The sequence below is a fragment of the Thermobia domestica genome, chromosome 16, assembly GCF_964235325.1.
Source record: "Thermobia domestica chromosome 16, izTheDome1.hap1.1, whole genome shotgun sequence".
NCBI classification, from domain to species: Eukaryota; Metazoa; Arthropoda; class Insecta; order Zygentoma; family Lepismatidae; genus Thermobia; species Thermobia domestica.
This window is the reverse complement of record NC_137469.1, coordinates 106,275,214-106,291,619: the sequence shown is the minus strand read 5'-3', so window position 1 is coordinate 106,291,619 and position 16,406 is coordinate 106,275,214. Positions and strand designations below refer to the sequence as shown.

General features: G+C 37.5%; 1 protein-coding gene across 1 annotated transcript in view; it reads left to right on the top strand.

Moving 5' to 3' along the window:
* The first annotated feature begins 11,399 nt into the window (after positions 1-11,399).
* The window catches only part of LOC145672557 (sodium channel protein Nach-like), a 43,344-nt gene continuing 38,337 nt past the window's right edge, over positions 11,400-16,406 (top strand). Inside the window, exon 1 of the mRNA XM_081741716.1 lies at positions 11,400-11,588. Coding sequence (XP_081597842.1) covers positions 11,400-11,588 — 189 coding nt within the window. The remainder of the gene's footprint in view (positions 11,589-16,406) is intronic.

Sequence of the window (16,406 nt, the reverse complement as noted above, 5' to 3'; positions counted from 1 at the left end):
AAGGTTGAACAGCAGCAGGCTGAAATAAGTAAATTGAATGTTGTAATATCCGACCTATCAATAGAAACTAAACTAGAGTCGGTTGATCAAAGAATTAGTCGAATTCAAACTGAGGTAGACAGTATTAAGGGGAAGATTACTAAACTGGAAATCGTCAAGTCTGACATCTCCTATCCTTTTCCTGATAGCGATTCTATAGGGAAAAATTTCCCCGAAACGAGTAACGTCCTCCCGGGAAAGAGTCAAGTGTTGCCTGATGCACGGGACACAACCATGTATTGTCCCCCGCATCAGCCAACCTCGAAATCATGGTTGAGTAATTTCGATGTACCGATGCAGTCGAGTGTTGTGACTACAACAGTCACTAGCGTAAATGCTCACTCTACCTTTGGAATGGTACAATCTTACAGCGTGCTGCCAGGAGGGGAAAGGAGATGTGCCGGACCGTCAGTTACTGCAGTGGTGGGTCCTAAATTCGAACCTTACATGGTCAATACTAATTATAAAACCTCTCTTGGTCATATGGGAGCGTTCAGTTCAGTGACCACTCCGTCGGTGACAAATCCGGTGACAACCCCAACCGCTCAGGATAATGCGTTGATTCCACTAGATTCTTTTCCTTTCCCTCCGGGATATTGAACGTTTCCCCACTTTCGATGGGAACATTACTAACGGGTTACCTAGAGTTTTTCTGCGAAGATTGCAGCAATATCTAGACATGTACAAACTTACTGATGGAGAACGCCTACAAATAGTTGAAAAATGTTTGATCGCCGCTTCGGGCGCATGGTTTGCCTCGGTTAAATACCAAATCCGGACGTTCGGTGATTTTTTGATTCTTTTCAAAGAAGAATATTGTAATGAGCACATCGAACGACTCCAAAAAAGAAACTTACAATCACTCCGGTATGATCGCTCCAAGTATGGATCCCTCTTGGACTATGCTTGGAAAATTATCGAACTATATTATCAGATAGCTGAACATCCCTCTCAGGCCGAACTGGTAGATATTATAGTTAACGCTCTTCCACCTGATGAGTCCCGGGCCATAGCGTCCCACTTGTGCCAAACGGTGCGAGAAGTCACCTCACGGTTAGCTGCCTTGTGCGGTAAGGAAGTTGGTGGTCCACCAAAACGATACTTCGCCCGACAGGCAAAGATTCTAAAACCGACGAAGACGAAGGTAACGGCAAGTTGCCAGACGGATTTCCTGAGTTATACCCAAGCTGGATCTCGTTATCCTAGTGGGTATGGCTCAGAAAACAACAATAATGGCCGGCGACTATTTAGGAATCGGCCCATGTTCAACAATCGCCGGAGTTATCGTCCCTATGACCGTACCAACATGGCATCGAACCCGGATAGGGGCGATAACACCAGGAGGAATTTTAACAGGACGTACGGAAGAAGGGAGAACGGTAATAGTCAGGGCAATAATAATAACAATAATAGTAACAATAATGTAAATCTACCCCAGAATTCAGTCCCTTCGCAGGTGCGTGGTAACGGTGAGCCTAGAACAATATTAAATGGAAGTGATAGACGGGAAACTGCGGCCTAATGTCATCAGATATGCTACTCGGCGAGTGAAGCCTCACGAGTTGTCTCTGTTGATGTCACAGTTAGGACTTCTGTCCGTTCTATTGCTATATGAACACTACTGAAAAAAAAAAAGTATCGGAACTCACAATTTTCGAAATTTAAAAATTTTCAATTGTACAGAAGATAAACGTAATGAATTACTCGCGCAATACCCCAAGTAGATATAATATACTGTCCTAGTGTGACTGGTAATGTTTGAATGAGATGAATGAGTGTGTTAATTTAACAAGCATCAGTAGTTAGTATTCCCAATTAGCAAAATTTTGTTATTCTAACAAAATTTTGTTAATGGGCCGGGGAAAACTGTAATGTACCATTACAGTTGAAAGTAATGGCAATTTTTTTTACGCACCCTGTACCTAGTAATTTTTTTTTTATTCAATTTCGGTTTAGCTACACAATTTATTTACTCCCTTTACTTCGAATTAAATATAATGAATCGAAAGGTTTCATTAATAACCATATTTCCCACTGTATAATATATTTATTTACATTTTGATTAAGTGTAAATCCCATTTTCTGATATATAAGTTGAAAAGTTTCAAGGTTTACCATTCTGACGTCATACCGAAACATAGTTCTGTCATTGGATATAAATTTTCTTAATTTCAGACCAATGTAGAATTTAGTCAGGTACCTAACCTTTTTCCTCACCCCCTCTCAGTAGTCCTTAGTCACTTTCAGATCCGGTTATATCTGGATTTACCAAATTTCCATTCGCTTTGTAATTTCCGCGGCTAAAGTTTTCTTTCTGATTGGAGGAATTCTCCTACCTCTGGCTTTTTCGGCGCAATGTTATCGGAATAATCAAGAACGACTCTACGAGCACAGCCGTGGAAATCAACTACGCTATACTGGCTGGTAAAGACGTGGATTTCGAGTGTAAAACAGGTAAAATTTAGACTAAATGTCATCGTAAACGTCGTGTGATCAATCAGGAGCCAGGAAACCCATATTTTTGTTGAAAGAACTGCAAAACCAGGGGAAAATATCTGATTCAGGATTTCGGTTTGCAGGAAGCCATGTTTGCTGCCCAGATAGGATAGACAATATAGGAAAGTGATTTTTTTTTTATCTTTTCAAATTCAATTAGGGATTAGGGAAATTACGACCTGATTAGTGCATGTTGGTCGTGTATTAAGTAAATGTGAATTATTATTATTTATTTCGTAATTGCATGTATGTAGTAGGTTTAATAGTACTGTAAATAATCATAATGGCAGCTTAAGTTAGTTCAAAAGGGCTCCTATCCCCTTTTCTGAATTGAACCGGTTCTAGCGGGGGAATGGGTTAGTTATTGTTCGTTTTAGGGCCTTTTCCCCTTTCAGGGGAAGGGTCCCTACATAAACCTCCTTAAGGTGCCCCCCGGGCATCAACTTTTGGTAGTCATTATGTAAACAATTGGTCAGGTCAATTGGACCTAGTGTTTACCTTTCTCATTTTGCCCCCTCTAAATTTAATAGAGCCGACGGTATATATCAGAAGGGAGTATTTATTTTGTCAACATGCATGTAACTAAATGGTGCATGTTTGGTTTAGTTAGTTGTTTTATGTATAGTATTAGCAGTGGTGTATGTAGTTAGTAGTTTTGTGTGAGTGTGTGAATTTTCGATTTGGACAGTGTATAAATATGTGTTAATTTAGTACCATTTTCCTAACAGAAATAAACCAGAGTAAATATTAAATTTCTGATTAATGAGTACAAGTATACATTTCAGTACACGGTAAATTATGCCTCCACTACAGCGCCACAGCGTCCGGTTTCGGTACTCAATTGTTTGTTGACAATACGACATCGCATAACTTAGTGATCTAGGTTGTTGGATTTTAGTCATTTATTCAAAAAGTACTTTCATTGGACATGGATTTCGGGTCAGATGAGTATACCTTCGTATAAAATAGCATGAGATCTTACTGTACTGAAAATTTCAGCTTGCTAGGGTCAGTAGAAATTGAAATATCCGCCGAAATAAAGAATACCTATTTTCTTAATAGAAGTAAAGCCCATATGCTGTTACTGTTTGGTTCAAAATGTAGTATTAAATTCTTTTTTCCCGTGGCTGTCGAAAATTCCATTGTTGCTTCAGTTTTATCAACAAATCAGAAATAGATTAATCATTGACAATTTAACTTTCCGTAAATACATGTATGATTTTTTTTTAAACCTGCAAGGTAAATACAATTTGGGTGCTTCGAAATAAAGAGTACGTGGTTCGATGAATGTGATCGTGTGGTGGTTTGAGCGTGATAGATTGTGATAGTTATATATATATATATATATTTATTACTGCGTAATGTAGATATGTGTATGGCCTGCGTGTAAAATGTACGAAATAGGGTGTTTATAAAATATTACTTCGTGCGAAAATTAGTAGATAATGAATGAACGTAATGATATGTTAATAATATGATATATAATATGAACGAGATGACGACCCCTATATTTAAATGGATAGGCCTAGTGAATTTTATATAGTGAAAATATGAATATGTTTACGAAAAAAAAAAAAAAATCTCTCGCGTTTTGACTTCCACACCAGTGCATTCATCCAACCGAGTTTGCTACTTGAATGTAAATTATAGTTGGGAATTGTGTGTTACTTTGCATTTATGTACCTCATAATAACAGCCCCAGATCTTAAGCCTTTCAATAGATAGAGTAGTATCATGTGGGAATTACTTCTAAAGGATGACAGAAATGATAATTAAGAAAACCAACTGCTATATCCTGTGATCATCGAAAAGTACAGGTTTCGGTCATTTGTATCTTTAGCATTCATAGCCTTTCCGAGATTTTTTTTTTTGTTTTTGTTGCTTACCTTATTTATTTATTGTGCAGTGTTCATATAACTCAGTTCGGACTATCCGATTAAATTAACTGCTACTAAATGTAGCGTACCCGGACGTCGACCCCTAGTCCCCTTAAGTATTTTCATGTCTTTTCTTAGTTTAATTAGATGAGGGAAATTAACGACGTCCCAGACGGTGGCATGTCTGCGCTGGGTAGCCATCGGTGATGTTTCGGTAATTGAAATCACCGGTCCAAAATTCAGTTTATTTATTTAATTTTTTTTTTAATTTTGGCAAATCACTAATTAGGGATACCTTAGCTATTACTCTAATTTCATCCCTATTCTGGAATCTTCTAGTTTCCAAGAGGTCGGATGATTTTTTTTTTCTTGAAATTCTAAATTAGCGCCTTCTCTAACCTTCCGGACGATTTCCGGGAACCTGCTGGTTTGGGCCGGATACGGGGATCGGATTTCAATCTTACAACCAAATTCTTGTGGGATTGGGATCTGATGGACACAGAACTTGCATCCTTGGCAGCAGGGCGTTCCTTGAGTCTACGTATTTGAGTAGACCACCCTTTTGGCATGTTAAGAATATTTTGGCTATGGATTTGTTGAGATAGAAATTCGACTTTTGTCTTTGTAGCGTTAGTTATTTCTCACTTAAGTCTTTGGCGCCACTATTCTTCGTCTTTCTTTTCTATCTCTCTCTCTGTCTTCATTACTTAGAGATTTTTTTTTTAAATTTTTCAACCTTGCCCCCCCCCCCCCGGTTTCTGAAACTCATGAAAATGTACAATATTTCATATAACTTATTTCGATCGTATGTACTAACTGAGACATCGAGGGATGCAATTCGTGGAGGTATTGCAGCACATCTCGGGACCATTTTCGCGATATCCAATCCACCACTGGAGAAATTGATGGGAAGGTACACTATGCTTTCGGATTCCTAGAAACATTTGTTATTCATGGATCATACAAATTATATCCATTGACAACTGATTTCTGGTTTTTATTTCTATTGATTGGTCATATAGTGTGTATGTATTAGTAGTCTGGGCCCACTAGTTTCCAATAACATTGATTTTTTTTTTATATACATCTATATATGTGCTTACATAGTTTTAAAAGTTACGTGCCTGCTCAATTTGTTACATTTCCACCTCTTATGTCACTAAATAACACCAACTATTTTTTATATATATATATGCGGATCTTTAGTAAATTGAAAATGATTATTGATTATCGGGTTTATACATAGAAAGTACAATGTTGCAACCTTATGAGAGAAAAAAGTGAATTTTGATAGTCAGGGTTTTTGTTTTGTCTTTGAGCCAATAAAATATAAACATTTATAAAATATGAATACTTGTCGAATATGAACGGTTATGTAGAATTTAAACGTCGACAAAATACTACGATGGATATTAAAGTGAAATTTATTGTATTGAATAATATGAATATATATATATATACGAGTATGTATGTAATGGGCTCGGTATTTACCCTGGTTTTGTTTAGGTTGCCATAGGTTTTTGACACCCGACCGTTACCAACTATTTGTGACATATAGTGTTACCGCGTATATTGTAATAAATTACATTTTGTTGAGTGGTTACTGATGTCTGTAACTATTAAAGTTGAATATAATGTTAAATACCGCATGTAAGTAAAACGAGTAGCAGGTCGTAAGATAAGTAAAATAACCCTAATCCTCATCCAAATTTATTCGCAAGATCAAAGTGAAATTAATAACCTACGAAACAGTGTGCCCCACCAACGAATCTTCTATCAGTAGACTCTGAAACAAATCCTTCCCCTACGATCGGAAATTTAACTATTCAGTGACTAGAATCTTTTGACTACAAGATCTATACTATAAAGAAAATTACTGGTCTTAAAGTTAATGAAGAGAAATTTAGTTGATAACTTAATGTGAATACCGGAATATGGAAATATGTTCTCAATATCTGTGACTGGATTCAAAATTTTTTTTTTAACCTTGATAAACTTTGAAATTTTATATTGAGTGCGTCGAGTGACGAAATGAGAAATATAAATATATATGTGATATGAAGCGACTATTTGTCTATAGCTAAAACAAAAACAATTAAACACTCTCATGGACACAAACCACAGTGCGAAAAGAGAGTTGGAAAAAGGAGCTATTATCGATGTGAGAACAAAAACTCATAAAATCGTCGAAATGTCTCCTCTTGGGACAGAGACCTAATAAAATGTTACTAAAGTGTTTTTTTTTAGAATGATTAACCAATTATATATATATATTTTTTTTTTTATTTATTTTTTCTTTCTTTTTCCGCAACGATATATATATATATTCATTACATTGAATCCTAAATGTATTGATCTTTGAATTTTTTTATTTTTGTCTTTCATTTTTTTTTGTCAAATTCTCTTTTATGTAATTCAACTTTTAATATATATATAGGAAGAGAAATGTGTTATTTGGTCTTGATAAAATTAGCGAATTTCTATGCATGTTAATGAAACATTCTTTCCATGTATTAAATTTTTTCCCTGTTATGTCCAACTAATTTTTCTTTTATTGAAATGTAATAAATGTATATAGTAATGTAGTTAGGTTAGTTTAATTTAACTAAATACAACCCGAAGTATACATTGTCCTGTATGAATGTGTGTGTGAGTGAAATGTAGGTTTAGTATTAAGTGCATCCATTATTTTGACATATATGTGTGATTTATTATAATTAATGGTAGTTATCAATTAAACTCATTGAATGTTAATACTAACTTAAGTTGGCTCTATGAAGGAAGTAAAAAGGACTGAAGTAGCCTGAACGAATGATCAGCATGGGAGAACTGTGAGAGTCAAAATCTTCTACGAATATGTAATACTCTGATTTTTTTTTTCTTTGTGGTCGATTCTAACATGCCATCAACTTTGTCGTTTATTTTTCAAATATTGGATATTAGTGGAAATATTGAATAAACTGTAGAATTAAACTTTCTCATCTATCTCAGATCTAGATCGGGATAATTTGGTGGTTAGGGTTAAATGGATCTAGATCGGGGATGTATGGGTTAACATGTGTCTACCCTTGATCACCTTAATACCAAATATTAACCCAATAGCTATTGGAATTCGATAATTATTCACTTTTCTTTACCATATTTTTCAAAATATTCAGTAACAGCTTCCTCTTTATCACCTTCTTACTTTACCTCTTTCCTTTTCTATTTTCCTTTTCCTTTCTTCATCTTCTTCTTCTATTTTTTAATAAAACTGAAAAGGGGGTCGTGACTGGGAATCCTAGATGTAATAAACACGGTCATGTATTTAGTTATTTTATTTCATTCTCTTTAGAAGTCCGATAAAAAGTTTTCTCGTTTCAATCGAATCTAGTATGTTCAAAATTAAGAAACGGCTAATATATTCCAACGTAATTAGACATAAGCTGATAGCTTCATGAACATCCCCACCAGGGGTGAAGGGTTCCCACTTACGACTTATTCTTTTCTTCAAACAGTTTTAGACTGACAAGCAGTGACAGGATTCGTTGTTATGGAAACGGTAGTTTCTATGGCAACGACGACTTTCCCTTTTACAACCAGATACGAGACCAGTTATGAGAGGGTTGCTTGACTATTATATGTGGTGTTACTGCGGGATGAATGTTTAAATAGTACCGATACAAGTCCTTAACAGACATGCATTCTATTTCACATTTTGCCAAAAGTGCATAAGCCATGTCTATTATGACATCTTTCAGGTGAGGATATTTCCAACTCCACGGGAAGGCATTGATAGGTCCCTCAAGGTCAATACAGGCAAAACACACTGCAAACACCGCTGCAGAGACAGTGCTGTGAGTAGAACACGCGACCTGACAGCTGCGATGTAACAAGAGAGCTTTGGCTTGAATGTTTACATCTAGAAAGCCAATGCCCCCGTCCTTGGGAAGCAAACGTAACTGAGTAGAAGAAACACGTAATAATTTGCCGTGCCAAAGGAAAAACAACGCAGAACTATGTAAGGAGCGGGCGATATTGTGGGGGAGGGGATAAATCTGGGCGAAGTGCCAGAGTACGCTATACCCAGTCTGTTTAAGAAACAACATTCTGCCTAATAAACTAAAATGACGATGTTTATGAAAATAAAGAATATTTCTAATTTTTGCAGCAACGTGGGCGAAGTTAGTAGTAATGGTACGGGTGGTATTAGGAAACCATTCAATTCCTAGTATTTTAAGAGAGTCGACAACCGAAAAATAAACCCCATACTCTTGAGTACAATTGTCATTTAAACACATAATTTTCGTTTTACTGTCATTTAATTTTGCACCAGATACTGTTTGATACTTAGTTAATAAATGCAGAATATGTTGAATTTCTACAGGGCTGTTCACTAAGTAATGTGTGTCGTCAACGTAGCTTTGTGCAACAATTTTAGTATTATATACAGGGACCCCTGGTAAAAGAGATTGAACAGAAAATAACAAAGGAGCCAGAGATAAACTAAATAAAATACTGGACATGCTATCGCCCTGAAGGATTCCGTTATTAAAAGGAATCGCTACACTTAAGTCACCATTAATCTTCATCTTAGTGATTCTCTGAGAATAGACACCTTTAATCATAGAAATAAATTTGTCACCAAAGCCAAAGCGAGTTAGCACATTAAACAAATATTGATGCTGAATTCTATCAAAATCCTTAGAGTAGTCCGTTGAAAGAATAGCCACTGTATGATCAGTTTTACACTCATAATATGCTATAAAATCTCGAAGATTGGATAGCGCTTCATATATACGTCGAGTCTGTCCATGACCATATTGGCAGGGGCTTAAGAGGTCTTCAATGTATGTTTTCATTCGCAGAGTGAGGCAACGGGTCAAAATTTTGAGGTCCGTACACAGTAAGCTGAGGGGTCGAAGGGCATCAACGTCATGGGCGTTTGCATGTTTGGGAACCAACACAGTGATACCCGTTCGTAAGGAGGTTCCTAAAATGCAACTATCACGATACTCCTTAAAAAGGTCAGTGAGAAAGGGAGCAAGGATGTCAAGAAAAGTGACATAGAATTCCACGGGCAAGGAATCGACACCAGTGGATTTGCCTCGCTTACCAAGTTTAATAGATGTCATAACCTCGTCTACCGTGAAGGGCTGGCTAAGACGCTCCCTGTCACCATCGGTTAAAGTATCTGGTATGTGATCAAAAATAGTATAATCACTGACAAACAAAGAAGGCTTGGCATAGAGATGTTTAAAATGTTCTATAAGATATGCAGTCACATGAGGTCCCTCATATAAATGTCCATCGGGGTCTTTAAGATGCGAAATCAGCTGTTGTTTACCTCTACTGCGTTCTCGCTGTAGGTGGACAGTACTAACAGATTCTGTGGAATCGGTCGAAGGAATCTTGCTACGAACAATATGGCCGTACATACGTCGGCGATGCATAGAGAGAAGAAAAGCCTCAATTTGATGAATTTGAGGCCGAACACATTCGCCTTGAGCCTGCGCCTTCACATAGTCCCGTAAAAGCTTAGAATAGTATGCATACTGTTCACAGAAGGCCTGATGACGATGAATACTGTATTGTTTACTAACAAAACGAAACACAGGTTTTACGCGTTTCTCCCAAAAGTTCATAAGAGTACGTTTATAGCTGCGTTTCTCCTCCATTAAGGATGCCCACTCAGCACGAATGACAGATTGGTAGTCCGCTTCAGCGAGTGTCGACGTATTAAAATACCACAATGAATTACTTTTAAGCAATTTAGTTACGGGTAAATTGATAGTCATAACGACACGATAATGATCACTAAAAATCACAGGTTCAATTTTGATGTCCTTGACGTAAGGCAATAAGATGCGGCTGACGTAAATTTGATCGAGTCTCGAGGATGAATGCGATGTCCAAAAAGTATGACGCGGAACGCTGGGAAAATAGAAACGCCACACATCGACGAGGTCGTATGTTTCAATCACTTTGTGGAGGGAAGGTGAGAAGGGGTAATGAGGCTGGGCATCTATCTCGGAAAGTACTGCATTGAAGTCTCCAGCGAGGATACAGGGGTTGGACCCATTGTATAGCACCTGCATGAGATCAGTTTCGAAGAAATTGTTCCGTGCCCTAGTTTGAGAGTTCCCAGCAGGAGCATAAGTGTTACATAACCGTATAGTCCGTAGTTGGCCCACAGTAAGTCTATCGGTTAGAGGAGTAGGATGTTCAATAAAGTCTATATCACTTCTATAGATAATTGCAGTTCCTAAGCCTTGGGGATTAAAATTAGAGCACCAGGAGTGAGTAAAGAGATTGGAAAATTCAGGCAAAACCACTTCCTGTGTGAAGAGAATATCTATCTCTGCTTTACGTATGAAATCACTCAAAGCATGTTGCTTAACCAAGGAACTTAAACCGTTTAAGTTTAGAGTGGCGATACGAAAACTATACATTTGGATCCACCAAAGAAAAAAAGTGTAGGAAAGAGAAAGAAGAGGACATTAGAGAGAGAAGGGATATTACGAAGGATCCGATGCACTGTCAATCCCTTTCCTAGGACGAGACTTTGAACGGGTACGAGTGGACTCTACAATATAACTATCTTGAGACTTTATTAATTTCAAAGAAAAATCACTGTCACCACTTTCAGTTTTCTTTTTCTTGCGCCGGGTTTGGAACAAAAAGACATTTTCACTTGCACTAAGGTTACTAGCAGTAGAAACAACCACACAACTGGGCAAAACACTAACACTAGTAAGTGATTCGTTGACACTAGGTGGGGCACCAGAAGGGGACATAGAGGTAATAGTTGTCACATCAGATTAGCGGTGCACAGAGGGAACTTCATCACTGTTGAGCACACGTTGGTCAGAAAGTGAACATAAACCTGTATCAGGTTCCTTTGGAGGATCAACAATGTGGTCTTCACTAATGGGAGGGGCCTCTTCAATATTCACTGCGCCGTTAGCAGAATCAATAGTATCAGAAGTCAACTGAGCTGTATGCATCATGGAATCACAAGGAAGGTGCACGGGAGGGTCAAGCGATTTGACAGCAGGAATGTCACGAGGCGAGGTCAAAATTGGGAAGGTGTTGAAATTTAGTAATTCTGGTGTGGGCGTTGCGGAAGGAAGATTAACAGGAGCAGGGCGTGACAAAGGGGAAGATCGGAGTACGGTACGAGAGGATAGGGGAAGGGTACTAGAGCGACGCTTATCACAATCTTGGAAAAATGTAGAGGACTATCACAGAAACTGCATGTCTTGATTTGACCATTATAAGTGGCCCACAATCGTAAACCTGCGATTGTCACATAGGAAGGTACGGAATGCTTAAGTTCATGCGTATCAGCTTCCTGCCAGTACGAGTTTTATAAATGTGACCTGCATCATAGTATTCGTCTTCAATATGTTGCACCTCGCCGTACTTAGAAAGCACACTGATGATTTTAGAATTATCAAGTTCACTAGGACAAACATGTAGTTTAACTAATTGCGATATATTACTAGCAGAATCAAGGTCCAGAACAAATTCACTGTCATCATCTTTGTACACCACTTTACCCTGTGAATCACGTAGTATTTGCTCATAAGTAATCTGGTTTAAGAGTTTAATATACAATATTTTCCTGTTGAAGTTCATTTCTATTGAGATAACCTGGTCCGGGGATAATTTGAAGGTTGAAGCAATCCATTCATGGAGTTTAATCGACGTGGGCCGATTACTGACAGGACGAAAATTAATTCCTATAGTATTCACTCGTTAACTAACCATGTCGCAAAACCGTTATCAAAAGACCAAAAGAATAGCACTGGGTCGTAATAAAGACGTTCACAGTCCAATTCTACACACAAATGTGCCAAACACGAGGAACAAAAACAAAGCGTTCGCAGCTACACACAACTTATAAGCACACAGCAGACGAGCGATGTGCACACCGCGATTGCACAGACCGAACTGAGTTCGTACGTCTTCATTAAGCTTTTTTTAGACTTGTGTAAAGTGGTTTCCTGCACCACACTTTTTTTTGTGTCGATACGACTATAGGTTTGTGGTGAATATTTGGGCATTACAGGTCTTGCAATGCATAAAAGTCTTTTTCGTATAAACTACATTTAATTTTACGTCCTAATAACTTATATACAACAGGTTGGATCTGTGAAATGATTGAGGTTGGAGTGATCGTAAATGTTTTCATAGTTAGGAGCCTGGATATGGAAACCCGCTTAACGTGGGGATTTACTTCTGTGAAATTTGGCACTTACATACTTGCATAATGCGAACATTGACGAATGTTGGAAACCAATTTCTTAATACAAAATGTACCCCCACCCCTTACACGTTCGCAATTCAAATTTACTACAATGACGGACTGATCAAATTATTTTAAACTATATGGGTAATATTGTGTACAGCCAACTGTCAAATAACTTTTCTACAAAGAAAACATGGACAAAGAAATGATGTGAAAGAAATGAAGTGTTTGCCTCTGTTAATTTTATGTCATTTTCACTTTATTGCTGAGATCACTGGAAGGAAGGCCAGTAATAGCTCACTCAGATATGATGGTAAGATGTATTAAATGCCAGGTAATTGAACTCGGCTTGCACACTATCGTTGTTGAATAGGACACTTCTGAATCCTGCATTTTTGTTTTTCTGCATGGAACTGACGGATTTCCACATTACGTTGCAGCTATTTTCAAGAATGATGTCTTTTTACTGAAGAAAAAATCAAGCTACAGTACCGTGGATTCGAACCCGAGTCCGCCAAACAGGAATCTCGTGGTTTAACCACTACACTATATACATGTTGACTTGAGACGCGGGAAGTTTCGTTGCTATATTATAAACTTACGAAGCTTTTTCATTGTGATTTATGACAATTCTGTTTCTTTACTACCGTTTCGTTTTTTTTTCCTCTCGTAGCACAATTCAAAGTGTTTTAACAGAACGCGTGTATAGTATGATAAAATAGCTAACATAAAATTGCTAACAAGGTGATTACATGTTATGTATGTAAGTGACCAATAAACAAAATGATCCCTCGCTGTTTGTTACGTGTAATAGATAATTTTGTGGTTGGAAATAGTTGCTGGAAATAATTGAATAAGGCTACAAAGTAGTTGTTTCGTAGTCGTGTGGTTAGAGTGGCTTTCCCCCCGATCCCATGGTGCTATGTTCGATTCTGGGTATGTGTTTTTCTGCTTTTTTTCCTAATCGTCAGACGTTTCTGATGTTGTTCATGTTCGTGAGAAAAGATATTATACGTTTCCACGTGAATTGCAATTTGGAGGCAACAAGTCGTGTGATGTTTGTGGGAAAGTAGTACGCTATTTTTATCAAATTAAAACGAATATAAATTAAATGTATCACAGAGTGTCATAATGGTGTATTGGAAAACTCTTTGCTTTCCACGCAGCAGTCCCACGTTCGAGTTTCTTTCTATTATTTTATCATTTTGCAAATGAGTGGTGAAATTTCACTTGGTTTTACTGTGATGCACATTTCTGCCAGGTGAAATTCAATGGAGGCATGTATTAGGAAGCATGGTCACTGAAAGTGGTCTTTAAGAAACTTGACGTAACCTAAGTTGCGAATACACAGACCTTGAATCACATAATACTTAATGTAAAATGAAATCTTGCAGGTTTTCGTCCCATGATTATGCCGAGCAGGCTAAGGAAGACAGTAATGATGAAAATAATGAAATGGCGGAATCAAAAGGATGGGAGGAAACGGGAGAATCCTAAGAAAACCCACCACACCGTGTTTGTCTACTACAGAGACCACTTGGCGCGAGATGGAATCAAACTAGCGACCTCAGCTATTATTTACGCACATTGCATAACTACAGTAAATACTTCAATACTAGTATAGAATGTAAGCAAATCTAATGTATTTTGACACGTATCTGGAATGGGGGCAACTTCAACCCCTTGCCCCCGCTGTGAGAAGCCATGGTTCCACTTTTTCCCCCTTCATTTATACTAATTCCGTAGCAGGCCTAAGCTATTCAAGTGTTGATGCTTCACAGATTCTTATTATTGATTATAATATTAATTCAATGCCAATTTGGCATTTTGAGGTATTTGTTATAAACGTGCACCCTCGGAATTTGTGGATCTATTTGTCTCAGAACTATTATCAGGACAGAAAGTGCAACAAAACACTACATGAATTCTTATAAATATTTTTACAAAGTTTGAGGTCCACACTCCCCGAACCCTTCGCCTGATTATCCCCTGCTCCAAGAGAATTTTAGTGTCTTGCCCCTGCAGTAATTTTTTCCATTGGTAATATAAACGTATGCTAAATTTGTATGAAATTCCTCCAGGGGTCTATGGTGTATCGTACGAGCTAACAAACTTTTTTTCTTAGTTACGTTTCAGCACCATATTGAAACGTATCACAGTAAGAATCAAATATTATAGTACCACCCGACTGCCGTCGCTGTGCACAATTTCATCATAATCTGACGGAGGACAATGAGTGAAATTAATGTTGCAAGTTTTGAAATCAAATTGGCAATATTGGAAGTAAAAGAAAAACATATAATAAGAAGTCTCATATTTGAAAATAAATTCGGCTCAAACTCCCTGAGACTATATATAAGTCGTAACAGTATTTGTGGAATGCGCAGAATAAATGTTGCTAAAAACCAATGTCCTTTGCGTGGACTCGAACCCGTGACTCTCTGTGTAGAATTCCAGTACGCTAATCACTCATCCAAGAAACCTATCGAAAGTGTTCCTTTGTTTAAAATTATAACCGAAGGGCACTATTATGTGCAGGTCTAATTCTCTCTCTTTCTCTCTCTTATGTTTAATAACTATCACATGTTTCGGACATTTTTGAGTATTAGCTATGCTTTATGTTTGATTATTTGGTAGTAGTTTTTAAGACACGGTTCTTCCAAATGAAACTTAACTAACACAGTAGTAACCAATGTTTTGTTTACTGATTTTCTGGAGGGGAAAGAACTTAGACTCTTGGCTAGCTGTTGGCAACTTAAAAATTGAAGCTCCCCTCCTGGGCCAGGGGTGACCATCCCTCCAGGTACTTGGGCAAACTTTCTCTCAAATTTATCTTCTCCTTTCCCCACCAGAAAAAGAGTGCCTAAATTGTTAACGAGATTCCTCCCCTCCTCTAATGAATTCCACAGTGATTTGCATGTCTCGTACATAGAAGGATTTAATTTCGGGGGATTGCTGGCTAAATGTTCATTTGGGGGAGTCTGGGGTTCAGCCCCGGATAAATTTTTAATAAAACTGCAATCTTAGGCTGAAGACATACCTCGCGATTGAGGTCGGGTTTAATTAGTGGTCGCTACCTCGATGCCTAGGCCCAGATCAGTGCTGTCCAAATAGAGGCCCGCGGGCCGCTTGCGGCCCCCCACCCATTTTCTGCAGCCCACAAAGCTCTCAAGATTTACGATTGGTATTACTGATACTATTTTCATTTATATTTATTCATTCTTTTAATGTTTCCACTCTCCTTTCGAAATAAGGCATCTATTTAGCGATTCTATATAACAAAAAGGCGCTGGAATCCACGGGAACACCTTCCCCTAAATCTTCGAATTTGGTCGGAAAAGAAGTCAGCGTTTAATAGTACTTATTTGTGTGAAAGTGCATTTTCCACCATGAAAATTGTGAAGAATCGCTTCGGAAGCTGCTTTGGAGATTCTTCTCTTTTACATCTTCTGCGGCTCACAACAACACAGGAATTGATGTAGATATCCCAGCCCTTGTTAACATTGCTAGTTACTTTCATTTGTCACGTTGAATATGTATATAAGATTACAAATACATGTTTTAAATATTTTTTCTGGCGTAATAATAATAATAATAATAAAATAATAATAATAATAATAATAATAATAATAATAATAATAATAATAATAATAATAATAATAATAATAATAATTATTATTATTATTATTATTATTATTATTATTAGCTGCGGCCCTCCACTTTACTAGTAAAGACGGTTATGGCCCTCAGGCTCATTATAA